Source organism: Clinocottus analis, unplaced genomic scaffold (assembly GCF_023055335.1).
Source record: "Clinocottus analis isolate CAN_PGR_092001 unplaced genomic scaffold, fCliAna1.0.p SCAF_2, whole genome shotgun sequence".
Taxonomy (NCBI): domain Eukaryota; kingdom Metazoa; phylum Chordata; class Actinopteri; order Perciformes; family Cottidae; genus Clinocottus; species Clinocottus analis.
The window spans coordinates 4,817,508-4,834,252 of record NW_027175931.1 but is presented as its reverse complement, the minus strand read 5'-3'; the positions used below and the strand labels follow the sequence as shown (position 1 = coordinate 4,834,252).

At 42.9% G+C, this 16,745-nt stretch overlaps 2 protein-coding genes across 2 annotated transcripts; one reads left to right on the top strand and one right to left on the bottom strand.

Annotated features, from left to right (window-relative positions):
• Window positions 1–511: 511 nt before the first annotated feature.
• On the bottom strand, window positions 512–4,961 carry LOC137790411 (matrix metalloproteinase-20-like). The gene is made up of 10 exons (XM_068584632.1): window positions 4,827–4,961; window positions 3,911–4,149; window positions 3,215–3,363; window positions 2,865–2,990; window positions 2,611–2,769; window positions 2,360–2,531; window positions 2,152–2,285; window positions 1,903–2,059; window positions 1,174–1,277; window positions 512–639 (listed from the first exon to the last, which is right to left on the bottom strand). The coding sequence occupies exons 1-10, from the start codon at window positions 4,959–4,961 to the stop codon at window positions 539–541; spliced, it is 1,476 nt and encodes a 491-aa protein (XP_068440733.1). The 3' UTR covers window positions 512–538.
• A 7,101-nt stretch (window positions 4,962–12,062) lies between these two features.
• On the top strand, window positions 12,063–15,840 carry mmp13b (matrix metallopeptidase 13b). The gene is made up of 11 exons (XM_068584857.1): window positions 12,063–12,434; window positions 12,558–12,668; window positions 12,913–13,040; window positions 13,138–13,286; window positions 13,425–13,550; window positions 13,631–13,786; window positions 13,895–14,015; window positions 14,678–14,811; window positions 14,894–15,053; window positions 15,147–15,250; window positions 15,349–15,840. The coding sequence occupies exons 1-11, from the start codon at window positions 12,312–12,314 to the stop codon at window positions 15,447–15,449; spliced, it is 1,413 nt and encodes a 470-aa protein (XP_068440958.1). The 5' UTR covers window positions 12,063–12,311; the 3' UTR covers window positions 15,450–15,840.
• The last annotated feature ends 905 nt before the right edge of the window (window positions 15,841–16,745 follow it).

Sequence of the window (16,745 nt, the reverse complement as noted above, 5' to 3'; positions counted from 1 at the left end):
GGGGTCGTTGGGCAATTAAATGGCACAAAAGCACTGAATGCTAGTCGTTACAGACGGTACCTTCCCCAATTTTCTGGAAGTTTTGCGGTTAAAATCTTCCAATGAAACCTCCCCATAAAAACGTCTAGGCTTTCTGTCTCTTTCGGGGAAAGACAAAGGCGTACAGTGTGTTTTATTGTGCAGAATCCCGATGCCGAAAGTGTTATTTGTGAATTCTGCAACGCTCTACTCACAAGTCAAAACCTGCAGGCAAAGGTGAGAGAAAAACCCTCATCATATCTTTATGTCTTCAGCATTAAAAAAAAAAAAGGTGTCAAGCTGATGCCGGGAGCGTTTTACTGAGGGATGCATATAAAAACCACACACGTGTGTTGTCAGGTTTGAATAGTAACTCTTTTATTTTGACACACATTGACCGATAAATAAAACTCCACTCGGAAGTGAAGCAGCACAGTGTTTTATCTTCCTTCTCATTCTTTAATTTAAATCAAGGTTTCCAGGACATTTCCTCTCTGCGTGTTCACGGATTCACAATATTTCAGCATCCCAGCCAGGAGTTGGCGTTCTCAACCCCGACGACGTGTTTCTGGGCGTAGTCGTACTGGTAGACTTGTGGCCCGACAAAGAAGTAGATGAAACCTTCAGACAGGGGGGGTAAAACAAAATCCAATGTTCAAGAAAACAAACAAGCCGACTCACACAGTTAACCTTCATCATGTTGTGTTGTCTGGAATGTTTTTTCGCTGTTTGTTGTTGGTGATCACGAGGATGACGATGATGAGCGTCTTTCTGAACTTAAGTATCCACTTTTGCTCACGGCTGGAATGACAGTATATCAAATGGAGGCCTCTGAGTGATAAAGTGGGTAAATTATATAGATTAAATCTTAGAGGGGAACCACACGCTCTGTAAAAACTCCTCTACACTCAGCTGATGTTGAATGTAAATACGCATTCCCGTGCTGCTAATAACAATACAACTTGCTGAAGCCCCCTCGGGCGACAGACAGCAGTGTGCTACCTCCTAACCCGAGACGAGGTCACCGCTCTTTCAAATAAGAACATCACCAACTGTACTTGTTTGGCACATTTGCGTAACGTTCAAGCGGACAAACAGCTTGACTTACATTTCAAACATACCTTAAAGTGGGTGATAAGAATTACACCGGCTCACCCTCTTTATAAACAGCGGCGTTTATTGTTGTGTTGACTCCAGGAAAGTGCTCGCTGATGTACTTCGGGTAGCCAAAGTCCATAACCCTTCGGTTTTCATTGTAGCTGGAAAAGACACGAGACAAACAACGTTGATCAGAAGTCACGTCTCGTGATCCTCTGTTCTTCTTCCAAAGCTGGCAACAAAACATTTGTTTATTTGGTCACTTCATGAAAACCCAATTTGAGTCCTTTGCTCTCTGTGTGAGGTCCAAATGACGAACAGATCTTTCCAGTGAGTCCCTATACCTACCAGTGCTTTGTCATTTGTCTCAGTTCTGCCACAACTCTTCTATTTAATATCACATGATATCAAAGAAGTAGTTTAATTTAGGCAAAAAAAAAAAAGTAGGTCAACTGTATAATTAGGTTTATTTTACCAGTCTGCAGTGCACGCATCCATGACTTGGTTATGTGGCTTTCGCTAATGCACCATGTTGGAAACTATTTCAGAAATAAGAAGATCTCACAATGCTAAGTATTCTCAGACCTGCAGTGCACGGCTTATACTGTTTGATTAAATAACCTCAAACGATCAAAAAAATGAAATGTTCTGTAGGTAAGTGCATGCAAAGAAAAGTGGTCCAAGTGCTGGTGCTGCAGCTGCATGCATCTGGTGCGCTGAGGCCGCCACTGGTCACACGTTTAGAAGACTGGAACGTCACCAGAACTGATGCATAACAAGCCTTACCTCCAGTAAATATCATGCATGAAGAAAAGGGTCCGTCCTGTTTTCACGATGTGCACCGCCGCGTCAACTTCCTGGATCCAGGCTGGGAAACCGAAGTGGCTGAGTGCGCGAGGCTTTCCCTTCACAAGGGAGCCTTTCACTGTCCAGAACATGGATTCTGTTGGAACGGAGAAGCACCATTTTTTTCTTTTCATAAATGAGAGGTGAAATGATTTACTTTCAGGTGCTGAGTTGATAAAAAACAGTTACCGTGAATGAGGTAAGCGGTGGATCTGCGGGGCACCCAGAAGGCCGCATCGATGCTGGTTTCAATCTTGGGCATGAAGTTGATGATGGGACCTTCTTTGATGCCGTATTGCTTATTATGTTTAATCCAGAGGTATCTTGTGGGGAAAAAACAACATTTTTCGATTGTTTTGTTGTGAATTATAGAAAGGAAGAAGAATCACCAACACACCTTTCTCTGAAAAAGAAGGTGGCATCGCCAAGAGTAGACACCGCGTCGAAGGTCAGGTCCGAGGCACATTTGTTCTGCATGAGTTGAGGAAACAGAGATCCTGACCGCCCGAGGTTCGGCTGAGAGCTCCAGCCGAACCTCGAAAAGTAATTTGGACGACCTCTTCCTGGACCTAAAAGACGCACTTGAATTAACACCAGATATCACTGTAATTCAAGTACAATAAATGTATAGTTTTAGAGCGTATTTACTGTAAAGTGCGTTGATATTTACGACGTCTTCTATGGATAATAGGTTGGCTGAACGGGAGGGTTTGTAGGTCGGGTACATCAGTGACTCTGGGTTTCTGGAGTGCTTCAGGCCCAAAGCGTGGCCAAATTCATGTGCAGCCACGACAAACAGATTAAAACCTGCAATCGCGCAAAGAAAAGAAGAAAAAAAAACGCATCCAAATGAGTGACAGTTTTCAGTGTCACGGTGGAGCGACTGTTGCTGAGTTCAGCACCTGTTTCTCCGGCTGTCCAGTGCTCATCGTCGTCAAAGTGCGTGTCCCCTCCGACGCCCAGCCCTGGCCCGAAAGCGTGAGCCAGTGTCCCTCTGGGGCCGTCGAACGGATACAAGTCACCGTGCGCTTCACCACATATAATCCGGGCCAAACATGGAATAGAAACCCACAGAGAACACAATTTTTCTTTCATGCCAAAAAGAAAATTACGGGTCTCTGTTCGTCTGAAAACGTGATTTACACGATGCTTGTTATATCACTGGAAAAGTGCAGGTTGCGTTCTGTGACTCAAAGCAGCTCAACGCACTTCTAAAAGCCGTCTGCGCGTGCAGCAGCCAGGACAAACCCACCGTTGGTCACGAACTCCACCATGATATCAGCGTTGCGGGCGCGCAACCTGACAAACGTCAGACTGCTGGCCCGGGCCCAGACGCTGAAAGCTGACTCAACCAGAGAGTCCACGGTGTTGCGAGGCAAGTCTCTGGTGTAGCGGCCAATGCTGCAACAGCAAAGAGTACATGTCAAGACAAAGTGTGCCCTCAATACAATAAAAGCATAATCGCTAACTAAAGTACATAGACGATAGGACTATGTGATTTAAATAGTTATACAGACTTCGACGAAAGCTGCCTGTCGTAGTCTCTCTGCAATTATGCATCTATTGTGTTTGTGATCCAGCAGGCGTGCCTCCGACAGGACTAACAAAGACATGGATCCAGACAGTGTAAAGTTCAAGCGTGTATGGTGAACTCAGCACTATAACGGGCCCATAATAACCCTGAGAGGCAGGAATCCCAAACCCCTCCAAAGAAACGTGTTAACCACAATGGTTTGTGACAGCTGCTAGTCCCTATTTCTGCCAACGGATTTATTGCCTGCTGCCTCAAAATGTTGGCGAGGTTCGCATTTTAGGGACAGCGAGACCGTTGTACTTTTGGCAAGTTCAGCCTGGGTCGGACACGCCTACATTATTAATTTACAGACCTATGTTTCAGGTTTTGATTCAACATTTTCATCACTGAAACCCCTGAAGGCCACATAGATACCTGTAGGTGATGACGTTCTTGTTCCACCGTGTCCCCTGGACGTGGCTGTACTCCTCCACATCTGGATTGCCACATCGAGGGCTACTCATCACCTCCAGTGTGTTTGAGTCCAGCGCGCCTGACACATTGAGACCAAAGAATATCTGCATGTCTTTCACCTTGGAGGTGAAGGAGGCCCCGCTCCGCTTCATGCGCCCCGCAGGCTCTTCGTGCAGGTTGTAGTACCGTTGGAGGTATCCCTATATAAATCAGATATCATGATGCCAGGTTAATTAACTGGTCTTGCACAACTCAGTTAATGCCAAAGGGAGAAGGTTGTATTCCCTTTGCGGACCCTTTTTTTCGCAGCATGTATTAAAGTAGAGTAGACTAATCATTATTGTCGTAATTTGTAGCATCCATCACGTTGCATATTACGCATATTCATCACATCTGCTATGAATTTGCACCTTTCGGTGATCAGATTTAGAGCACTGAATGTCAATTACCCGTCTCGAATTACAAATATAATCCTTCACAACAATAAACTGAATAAAGACTTTGCAAACATTGGTAATCAACCCCCATGCAGATTGTCTTTCCCAACAATTCCTCCCAGAGAGAAACAAAGATACACATATGAAAGGAAATAAGGAAGCGAAAGACAAATCTGTTTAAGCATGCAATTCAACAAACTATAAAGACTCCAAGGGCAGTGCAGTTGCTTACCTCCGCCCTCCACCCACACAAAAACAAAAGAATAAAATGTTGTATCTCCACGTCCCCACACACACACACCAGAACGGGTCCTTGCTATGTCCTTCCTCCGATAGAAATACCTCCAAATTGGGACGCTTTTGGCATCGTACAAGACATTAAGTCACATGCAGTCCAATCTCAAACATTTGTAACACAGCTCATGCAATTATGCACTTACTGTGGCCAGCTTCAAGTCAACCTGTGGTTCAATGGAAGGAGAGATGTGTCCCGCCGGCATAAATGTGGGCGCCGTAAAACACCGACCGGGCATAAGCAAGACAAAGAAACAGCAAGAAAGCAGCATGACGGGCATTTCACAGACTTAGTAAGACTTGAATTGTCGTGGCCTAGTTTAAACACATGGAGATGGAAGTTCTGGTTAATGAGAAAGCCTTTTAAACGGGCATTGTGACTCACACCACTTGCAAAACCAAGGAAAGCCTCAGACCGTGCCATGGAATTAGGGAGGGGTTTGCAGAGAGTCAAGGGCAGCAAAACGAGAGAGGAAAGAAGTGACACTTGGACAGTTTTCGGTCACGTGATTTGTTTTCTCCAATGATGATGTCAATGGAGAACGTATTGGTTTCAATCTCACCATCGCATTCATATTCATTGCACATTTAAGGACGGACATTGTTTCAATACTGGTTAAATTGATTTTTTTTTTTTTAAAAAGGCACAACATTTAGACTCAGAGTTTGAGATTGCTTCGTGTTGACTGACAGATAATCCCAAACATGTGGTGAACCTACAACGTGAGGCAACACACAGCACAGAAAGAGATTGTTTCTGCACGATGTGCTCATTGCTCAAACTGTGACCATGTTCGGCATGAACATGTTGATATTCCCAGCATCAAAAAACAAGCGTGATTATTGAGTAATTGGTTTCCTCAGTCCTGGAGGGGAACCTCAACTTAATCATCTCCGGACTGATGCAACACGATGAGCTGGGTGGTACTGCCCACGGATCTTACAAGGGCTCCCGAGAGAGCCCCAAGCAAAGCCCAATTGTGTCGCCGCTTCAGCAGCTAAGAATTGTACGTTTCAATGAGAGACTTGGCTGAGCGGCAGCTTAAAATTGCAGGGGTGAATTTAAAGCCGACCAAAAAGAAAAATAGCCGCCAGCCAAGCCGCCAAGACTGGCAAGGGTGGTGCCGCGGTGCATTCAGGCTACAATTACGGTCGGCTGGCCCTCGTGGAGCTTTATGGGTGCAACAGCTGTCCTGTGCGGGGGCAACGCGGGCCAAGTTTTCCAGACTACGCCGGGCCAGTTCACAGAAAAGACTTGGTGAATTTGTGTCGCTCGGGTTTTATGGTCTGAGTACAGACGAGGCAATGAAGTCATTTTGAGCCGGAGTGATGACTGAGGGTGGATTCTGGAGCTGAGAGGACACGAGAAACCGCTGTGATAATTAAAGCGGCAGAAACATCTTTGTTTTGGCCCAAACATACAGTTTCACACTGGCACGGGGCCAGAGCTGATCCACATCAGGACTAGTCCCTAAGATTATTTGCTTAACCAGTGTCATCATCGTGACTATCCTATCCTGGGAGACCCCAAAGCTTCCTTCCTTCACTTCCCGACATCCAACCTGAGAACTCCTTGACTTCTTTCCTGCTTTTCTTGCCCCAGAGATGTTCTGAAAGCGCTCCAAATTGTTTCTAAATTTCTGTTATAGTCTCCTGAAGATTATCATTATCTCGATTGTAAACATGTAAACAGAGTTTTGTGTTAAAATGGCGAGGCTGAACTGATTACCCAGACTACAGCTGATCTGGAAGAAGCCTGAGAGACTCCAAGCATTTGATAAATACATGTTCTCTCTCTTAGTGAAACAAATCTCACGAGTGCCTTCACGATGAGAGGAAAATGAGGCCTCCTTCATAAAGGAAGCAAAGGATAACAAAAAAAGCCACTTGGGCCTAAAGATGACAAGTTTCTGGCTGAGCTTGCTGAAACTAAGTCTGCGTTAAAGAACCAGTGTGTACGATTTAGTGACATCTAGAGGTGAGGTTGCAGATTGCAACCCTTCTGCTCACCCAGTCAGAGACAAATGGCCTTCAGGTAGAGTAAGAACGTGAAGTAACAACAACAGTTCTTAGTTTCAGGTTATTATACACTAGTGGAAATAAATCCCCCTACATTTTACACACTGTTCTTTATAGTTGAGGAAGGATCAGATCGCTCCGGGTTTTTTCTGTATTTTTACATCAGGTTTACACACATGGCTCAAAAATGACCCATGTGTGTAAACTTGATGTATTAATACAACAACTATTTTAGTTTTAAAAAATTAAGACAGAGAAAATTAAAAAAAAACTATTTATGGTAATCAAAAATAATATAGTTTAATGAATATTTTGTAATATTAAATGATTAATTTAGATGTAACTGATGTATTATGTATATGTAACTGTAATTGAGATGGGTAAAAGCAATATCTAAACGTTTTTTGGCAAAAATAAACAACCTATAAGAATAAATCTAAAGAATACATAATCACACATATGTTCTCTTCCCAGTGGCTATAAACAACCTGTTGGATGGAGCAGTACACACTCGTTGGACATTAAAGTTTAGTTCCTCGAAAAGCTCTCACTTTCTGCAGCTGCAGGCCGAGTGAGCCAGAACGGGCACGAAGAGCACAACTCACTGCACAATGTTTGATGAAGCAATGAGCAAACAACTATATTTGCTTGCCATCATTACAAAACATAACAAAAAAAACAAACAGATAAAACTAGAACAGGTGCATTTTGTAGTGATACATGTGGCTTGTTTCAGGGTTGCGATGGAGGTACTGGTGCATGATGGGAGACGCGCAGGAGACCAGAGTCTGCGTGCTCTCGCTCCTGAACAGCCTCTGCTGCCCTCCTGTGCTTTCCCTCCAACACTTGCAGTTAGTAGATGAGTGGGCCTGACCTGACGCCACAGCAGTCACCGTGGTTTGAATCTCTGCGGTGGTTCAGCAACTGCAGTTGCTCAGCACTTTGATTCAAGCCCTTTTTCGCGGCTTGATGTGTGGACTTGCAGAGATTAAATTACAGTTTCAATATGATTCCCGATACAGGATCTGTGTGATCTAAATCGTCACTTTACTGTAAACCAGGTGATTTATATTGTGGCTCACTGACTATGCTCTTTGTTATTGCTTTTGTCCAAAGAGACTTTTACTTTGAAAAAAGGTTTAAAATGTCAACACTTATTGTGACAGGATTCATGTCCAAACTTTCTGACCATGAAACAGTTTTAGGTAAAACAATTACTTTCAAAGCCTCCCTCCTTTTTTTTCAATGAATGAATTGAAATAGATCACTAAATGTTGTTGAAAAAGACTAAATAAATAAATACCCATACAGATCTTCAAAGTACATTTGCAGTGGTGCTGTTCATCTGAAGCTTGTCGGATGAAAGCCACACAGCAAACATTCAGTTAGTCACTAAATTAATATTTACAGAAATGTAGCGTCAGCTCAACGTAAACACAGCGCCATGACTCGCTCTCTGACCAAAGTGGAGGCAACTGATTCACTTCCTGCGACGAAAAAAAAAAAGATTTTCTGCTGAAAAGACATTGTTTTTCATTTACTGTAAAACATTGTAATTTTCCCCCCAAAACGTTTTTTTTTAACAATAGTCAAAAAAAAGTATTCAGTCATAATAATCAGCTGATTAGTGCGATGAAACCGTGGAACCGATCACTTGACTTTAAGTGTGCAAATCACCACTGATGGTTCATCAGCGTTCCTCCTTCGCACCAGGGAAGAGGTTGATGTCATCAAGCCTTTTGCATCTTCCACGCCAAAGTATCATGACCAAGTAGAACAGCAGTGACATGTCAAGAACAACACAAACAACAACAACGCAAACGGCAATGCGTTGGGTTGGACGTCAGGCAAAGTGCAGAAGAAGAGCTCAAAATGCAACGAAAGCAACAAACCACCAATGCCTGTGAGAGACGGTGACTGTAAGACAACTCTTGGGGAGGAAGAGCAGCTTGTAATCTTCATATCTGGATTCCTCTCTCACGGCTGCTGTCAATACAGTTTACGTTTGTTTTTTGAGGACGGCTTATTTCCTGTTTTATTTTGTCACTCTCCTTCCGGCCCTCGTTTGTTTCCCGCCATTGTGACCACTTGCCTCGCACTAATCAGTTCCACCTGTCACTAATTACCCATCATCCCTTGTGTTTTTAGCCTGTGCGCTCCCTTTCGTCTGTGACAGTTTGTCTCTGCAGTTCCAGCGATTATGTCTGAATAGTTTTCTGTTTGCAAATGTCTTCATTTGACAGTCCTGTGGGGACTTTTCTGTGTTTCTGCCAAAGTCCATTTTGTCTGTGAGTTGAACTTTCTGGTTGCCAGAGCAGCCTCAAACATGAAAAAAAAACAACTTGACATGGCGGCAACTTGCTGTAAAACTACAAATACAGACAGAAACTCATCTGGCATATCCAACATAACACTATCTATTTGCAGCTACAGCATCTCATTGGGTTTGTAGATGTAGGCGGTTATTAAATGGATTTAATAATCAGGAGCTGGCAGCACAACTGCAGAAATCAGATGCATCCTTTCTAGGTATTAAAATGTAATTGGATGCATTCTGAGAATTGGCGAGGTTGATAGATGTTGAGTTTAGCCTGATAATGTGAAGCCGAGTCTGAAATGTTCAAAAGCATTTGATTCAGAACATGCGCTTTTGCTGCTTTATTAATTTTCAGAATAATTAATACAGCTTCTTTTACGAGCGTTGAAGCCTCATGGGACCGCCAGCATATTTTTAAGACCTCATAATTAGGAGGATGAAAAAAAAAACCCAGACAGACTGAACATGCTGTTTACTTCCAAAACCTGAGATGATTCTTCTTGTTTCTGGAACATGAATATTATTCAGTGCGTCATGCGGTGTGTTATTTGTGCTTCACGGGTGTAAAAACGTTGAAAGAAAAACCTCAAAAAACTTCAATACAAGTCGTACAACACAACTTCTGTTTCTTTAGAATACAACCAGTGGGCCACAACACAGGTCAGATGTTTGTGTGTATCCATGTTGTTTGTTTAAATGTGTGTGTGCATTTGTGTGTTTCTTGCATGAATTTCAAAATAACATAAAAAAAATCCCCTCAGCTGCTCACTTCCTCTGGCATGAGTCAGGGGCCCTCTGTTAACCACCGTCTAAGCAATGATGCCAGTCCAAAAATATTTGTCTAGTGTTTAGAGAGACACAATGTTTGTTACACTCCACACATGTTGTCTGTCACTAATGGATGCAGACGAGCGTTGGCTGCATCGTACGCTGGTGCTGCGTGTGTGCGTTTTGAATGCAGTGTGAGGTTTATGAGACATTTTACAAAAAGTATCTGGCGCTGAGACGGTGATGAATCCTTCTATCGGATGTTTAGCAACTCCTTATTGTTGCCAGAGCAGCAATTTAAATGAACTCTGCGACAAACAAACAAAAAGTATCCACGTGTGTTGTTCACATATCAGACAATGTTATTGAATAAGTGGATTGATTTGGGAGAGTGGAAACGATTTGAAAAATGTTCAATTCTAGTGGCCATTACTCACGTGTATCTACTATGTAGAAGCTGAGGAATGCTATTGTTGAGCCAGGAGCAAATAATTGTATATCATTGTTGTTTAACAGACACTGATGTAGACGTACTTATGGGCAGCGTGTCATTGCCTGCCTTGACTCACGAGACCTGCAGATAACTGCAGTTTACCTATTGTCTGGAACAATACTGTCAAGGTCTTCTAGAGGCAAATGCCCTCTTTTGTATTTACATCATCACGACTGTGATGGCAAACAGAAGACTGATTTAAACTCTTACAAATATTTTCCTTGAAATGGTTATAATGTGTCTTTTAGAGAATCATTGTGTTATTTTCTTCTACTAAATCCATCCAGGTGTACACTTCCTATCCTTCAGCCTCACCTATGAGACGTCTTTGCATTCCAATCCCCAAACTACTGATTTAAAAAGATTTAGTATGTCCCAATAATAATTGTGTCAATTGCAATATGGTAAGAAATACCAGGATGTCCTGCTGCCCCCGGTCACAAGCCAGCATGCACAGCGGATATACGAGCAACTCAAGGTATTTTGTTATGAAAAAGTACTCAATACTATGCATACTACATACAACATTAGGTACTTTGTGACGGCAGTTGCAGTGTGTACTTGAAGTGAAAAGAAAAGTTTAGAGCCCTGCTAGCTGTATGAAGTGCTCGCTGCATGCTAACACGCTCACATGGCAACGCCAACATGCCACACCATGTTAGCATGCTAACAATTGCTACGTTGCACTTGACGCAAAGTACAGCGGAGGCTGACGGGATTGTCGTTAGTTTCGCTGGTATTTGGTTATGAGTCAACTTATTAGACAAATTACCAATTTTACCTGAAGATAATGCAATTTAAATAGTCCGGCCTGATGTCACAGAAATACGTGATATTAGCACAACGCATTACGTGGAAAGTCAATCCTTTCTATGTGTTAAACACACATTGAATGCATCCACGTGAATGTGCACAGCGAGAAAGACGACGTGTGGTCGATGGGAGGGAAAAACACTGAGCTTTAAAACCAGGGGACCTGTTTCCACGTCTCAGAGCGTTGTTGGGTTATCGTGACGTTATGTTTCGGATATGTTCACCTATTTTACTGAGTTTTCGTAATTTTAAGCCCACCTATGATGGTTCCCCTGAACCTTACTTAGTTGGCACCATGAATGTTTGTACAAAGGTGCATGACAATATGTCTAATAGTTAAGATATAAGTTGTTCATCGTAGACTGGGGTTGTCATCCGTAAAGCTTCCTGCAGACTATGGTCACCGATAACTGAGAAATATGAGATCAATTACGTAATAAATGTGTCACATAAGCTCTGTGTTATTCTGTTGACTATGAATCAGTTACTACTGTAAAAGAGCAACACTGGAAAACACCTAAATCGGGAAGATCTGATTTCAATTAAAACCAGACAGAAACTTATGCAGATCATTAGTTTGTCTCGTTGAGAGAGCTCACATCATGTCGAATGTCCTCGTGTAAACCATGATATCCAAAAGAAACATGAACATGTACACATTCTGCTTTCATCGTCTCTCGCTCTTTATTCTGATGTGTGTGTTTGTTAGTCACGCATCCCAAAACGTCCTCACTTAAAATAACAAGATACAGGCTGACAGCTGACTATCATGAGACCAGCATGAAATAATTCCCAAAGTTTCCTTTACTTTTTGATAGCGGGTCATTGTTTAATGTCTTTATTTCAACTGTAGAGGATGTTCAGATAACTAATAATGTGACATTCTAAAGACGCCCCAGTGTGTATCTGCTGAATCTAAAGACGGTCATGTCATTCTTGTTGTTTTAAAGAAGAAGAAAAAAGTGTAAAAGGTCAACATTTTGCCTCATTCATGGGCAAACTCCATTTGACCATTTTGAGGTCCCTTGAGAACTGTGAAAACCCTTCATCAAGGCGTTTTAGGTGGGGTCAAAGGAGTGCGTTCAAACCTCAGGTTTTACAGATACAAGCACATTCTTCAGAAAAGAGGAAGTGGCGAGGTGCTTTTACATGAATCACCAGGACCCTTTGAAATAGTGGACCCAAAACACTATAAATACAGCTCACAGCCTCTTCATCCCAATGAATGGTTTGGACGACACGAAGGCAACAACAATGAGAGCTTTTCTGCTGCTGGCGCTGGTCGCCCACTCCTTTGCTCTGCCTCTGCCGTCCGGGGACAAAGACAGCTGGCTTTTAGCGGAGGTAAGATCTGAGCTCTCTAATCTAGACATTGTTTAATCTCGTGAGCTGGTTTCAAGTGTCTTTTCTTCTTCTTTGCCAATGTTATTATGAAGTAATCACATGCTGTTCTCTTTCCTTAAACAGAAGTACCTCCGTCGGTTCTATGACCTCCCAGCTGGTCTCCAAGGCAGACAGAAGTCCTCAGGTGCCTTTGAGACCCGGATCAGGGCGATGCAGAGCTTCTTCAACATCGAGGTGAGCGGTATTATTCATCCTATACGGGAAAAGTCAATGAGCAGCTGCTTTGTGAATAGTTATGATTGTTTAATGTCATATTTTGAGCTTCAACACATTATTGGTGCACCTTAAATATATTTCTAATGTGATGTTAGCTTGAGGAGCCCAACATTTCATGCTCCTCTTGTGTAAATGTGGATTTTGGTTTACATTGACTTACTCTCGTGACGTATTTTCTTTCCACCTCTTCTGCCTCTTGAAGGTGACGGGGAATCTGGACGCCAACACTTTGGAGCTGATGAAACAGCCCAGATGCGGCGTCCCTGACGTCGGCGAGTACAACCACTTCCCTCGACACCTCAGGTGGCAAAACAACAACATCACATTCAGGTATGCGTTACGACCATGAAGTAGAATGAAGTATTTGAGCTGCTCAGACGTCGTTTATTCAGTTCTTTCCCTTCTCTTAAATCCCCTGACGTTGCAGGATCGTGAATTACACACCAGATCTAAAGAAGTCTGATGTAGACAGAGCCATCCGCAAAGCCCTGAACATTTGGTCTGATGTCACCCCTCTGACCTTCAAGAAGCTGCACGAGGGCAACGCTGACATCATGATCAGTTTTGGAAGTAAAGGTAATTGTGACGTACTGTAGCATTTCCTCCACTTACACACACACATACATGGGTATGTATACATTGCTAATCACATGCTGTGATGTTTACTGCTGAAAATATTTAAAAGTAAATAATTGTCTATGCTTTGTTCTGTAGAGCATGGAGACTTTAACCCCTTCGATGGGCCTAATGGGTTGCTTGCTCATGCCTACCCACCGGGCCAAGGCCTCGGAGGAGACACTCACTTTGACGAGGATGAGCAGTGGACCAAGGATTCATCCGGTAGGAGCTGGGCTCAAATGTGCAGCGTAGGTCCCTGAACTGTATCCTGATGATTTAAACTGAATACCTTTTCTCCTCAGCTTACAACCTGTTCATAGTGGCCACCCACGAGTTGGGCCACGCCCTCGGCATGGCCCACTCCACAGACCCGGGCGCCCTGATGTACCCCGTCTACTCGTACACGACAGGCTTCCCGCTGGCTGAGGATGACATCGAAGGCATCCAAGCTCTTTACGGTGGGGAAAATAATGCAAGATCAGGAGTCAAATCAATCAGCTTTTTGTAGCCCGCGACTGGAATATACGATGTGAAACTGTGCATTAACGCCAGATGTTCAATCGCAGGCCCGAACCCCAACTCAAGGAAAGTGAAGCCAAAGCCCGACGCGCCCAACAAGTGTGACCCCATGTTAAGTTTTGATGCCGTCACAGAGCTCAGAGGGGAAACCATCATCTTCAAAGACAGGTGCAGTAGGAACCGTAATGTGTCATGCAAAAACCTGAACACATGCAAAAATGAAGATATCGACCACATTACAGCCACAAAACTGAAATATGACTTACTTATGGATTAAATGGTGCTTGGTTGGTGTGTATTGGTGCATCTGCTTAACCAGAGCCCCTCTGTTGTGGAACCAGAGGCATTCAAGGTCCAGGAAGAAGGTTAGGGCATTTTGGCTTTCAGGGACCTAAACCTACGGTACACGAAATGTGCTCTAAATTAATTACCAAAAATATTGAACTTCACTTAAACAAAATAAGACTTTTTAGAGATACTCTTATCACATAGTGCTATTTATAGTATAAAAAGTGATGATATGCATAATAAAAAACTTTTTCTTTTACTTTTTTCTTTCCTGTAACACCAGTAACAGATATATTGCTATATGAACCTCTTAACTAGTCTCACAAGTGTTTTCTGTATATTATACCTTTTGAAATTAGTCAAAAAGCTTGTGGTTATTGAGATATTCCGTATTTAGTATGAATATGCAAAACCATTCAAAGTTTTTGAGAAAAAATGTCTGCGGCTTGAAGGTTAAAAAGGTTAGGATGGGTTGATTACAGATGCAGATTCGCATCGTGTGGATCAGTATTGTATGCAATGTTTTGTCACCTCTGTTGCAGATTCTACTGGCGCCTCCATCCTCAGATGCCGGAGCCTGAGCAGACACTGATCAAGTCCACGTGGCCCACCCTCCCCAACAAGGTGGACGCAGCATACGAGTACCCGGAGAAGGACCAAGTCATCATATTCAGTGGTGGGTTGTGCATACTTACTGATTGCCATCACATTGTGTCATTAGATACCAGATATGAACCAAAAGCTCTGTGTTTCAACAGGGATCCGAATGTGGGCTTTGAATGGATACAACCTCGTGTCCGGATACCCAAAGTACATACACAAACTGGGTCTTCCCAAGACAGTAAGGGAAATAGACGCGGCTGTGCACATCGGAGACACCGGGAAAACTCTGCTGTTCACCGAAGAGGAGTATTGGAGGTATGTCAGTGAGAGTAAAGTTTAAAGTCTTCAAGCAAGCGCACGATCTTCTATCATGCAATCTGCATTTCATCAACATCGTCTTGCCCGCAGCTTCGATGAAGCAACAGGCACGATGGACAGCGGCTACCCGCGGTCCATTGAGGTGGATTTTCCCGGGATGGACGACGAGGTCGACGCGGCTGCGTATCACTATGGTGAAGCCTCATCCGTCTCTTTTTCAGTTTAGTTAAAGCGTGCAAAAGTAACTGGTTTTTTTTTTTCCTAACTGGTATTTCACTCTGTTGTTTTTCAGGGTTCTTGAATTTCTACCACGAACACATCCAGTACGAGTACAGTTACAACTCAAGGAAGGTGATTCGCATCATGAGGACCAACTCTGTTCTCAACTGCTGAGGACACGGTCTGCAAGCCTCAGCGATATAATATGAACAATGACCGAAATGCAAACAAACGTGCATGTTTAAAATTTGACATTGAGTTCATTGAATGAGCGAGGAAGTGGAGCCGTGCAGGGTTGACCCGTTAAAGTTTATTTTTACTAGTGCTGGACACCTGAAGGTCAAACAGAATAATTTGTCAGACACAGAATGTTGGAAAATTCCTCAGAAAGGTTTTCAATTATTTTATTTATATTTATTTCGCATCTCTATATTTGTACTACAAACAGCATGATTCTTAGCAGGTTAAGTTTCTTGTCAGTGTCGCTTTGAGCTCTGTATTTGACGAGTGTTCATGTTTCACTAACTTTAAGATTTCAACAAAGAGTTTAGCGGTTTAATATATTCTTTGGGCTTTTTTTGTAAGTTTTTTTTGTAAGTTTTGTGAATTACAACAAAAGCAGTGAAATTAACTTGAGTTGATAATCTTAAGTGATGATGTAACATTTGGTGACATTTTGAGGGACAAGTATTTTCAAAATATTTTTACAAATGGTTGAAATGTGTGAAATAAAAATTTAAGGAAACTAAAGCAACAGCAGGACAAAGCTGTCTGTGTTTGTTACAACATATTTGAACTCCTCATCTCTAAGTTATGTTTGTGTGTGAAGTCAGATTTGACCAATAATCTTCAAGCAGCTGCCACTCGAGCTCATAAATAGCTTTTCAAAAGGTATTTAAAATAATACCACGTACACCTCATCTCAGTCAGACACAGTGGTACCAGCATGGGACACTGCCAAGAAACTGGGTCATGTGCATGTAGGTCTCCACCTCCTCCACTAGAGGGCGCTCCTATCAACAGTTTGAGTGTGTGAAGGTCCCGCTTTAACCTGACAGTTCTGGGACAGCTTAAGTGAGATAGAGGAAAATGTAATAATACACAAGATATGTGCAACATCAACACAATATTCCACTGCTGAGGCGACAGGTCTCTTCACCACCGAGCGCCTCAACCCGTTCCTAAAGAAAACAATGTCTTTCTGCTTCATTAGCACAACAAATGCTCGGGAAAATCTTCGGCTCCGGCCTCATTAGATCCAAACGCCTAGATTCAGACTAACAGTTTTAGCAAAGGGCCGTTACACGCCGTATCTCCATCCTCCAGGATACTATAACGATTCTCCAAATGATCCGAACAGACCATTTGAGGGACATGTGAGAAGGTTTTATGGAAGCGAAGAACTTGTGTGGCAAGGTCAGTGTCTTTAGTTAAAGTGAAGGAAAGAGTGACGCCTGAGCCAAGCAGCGT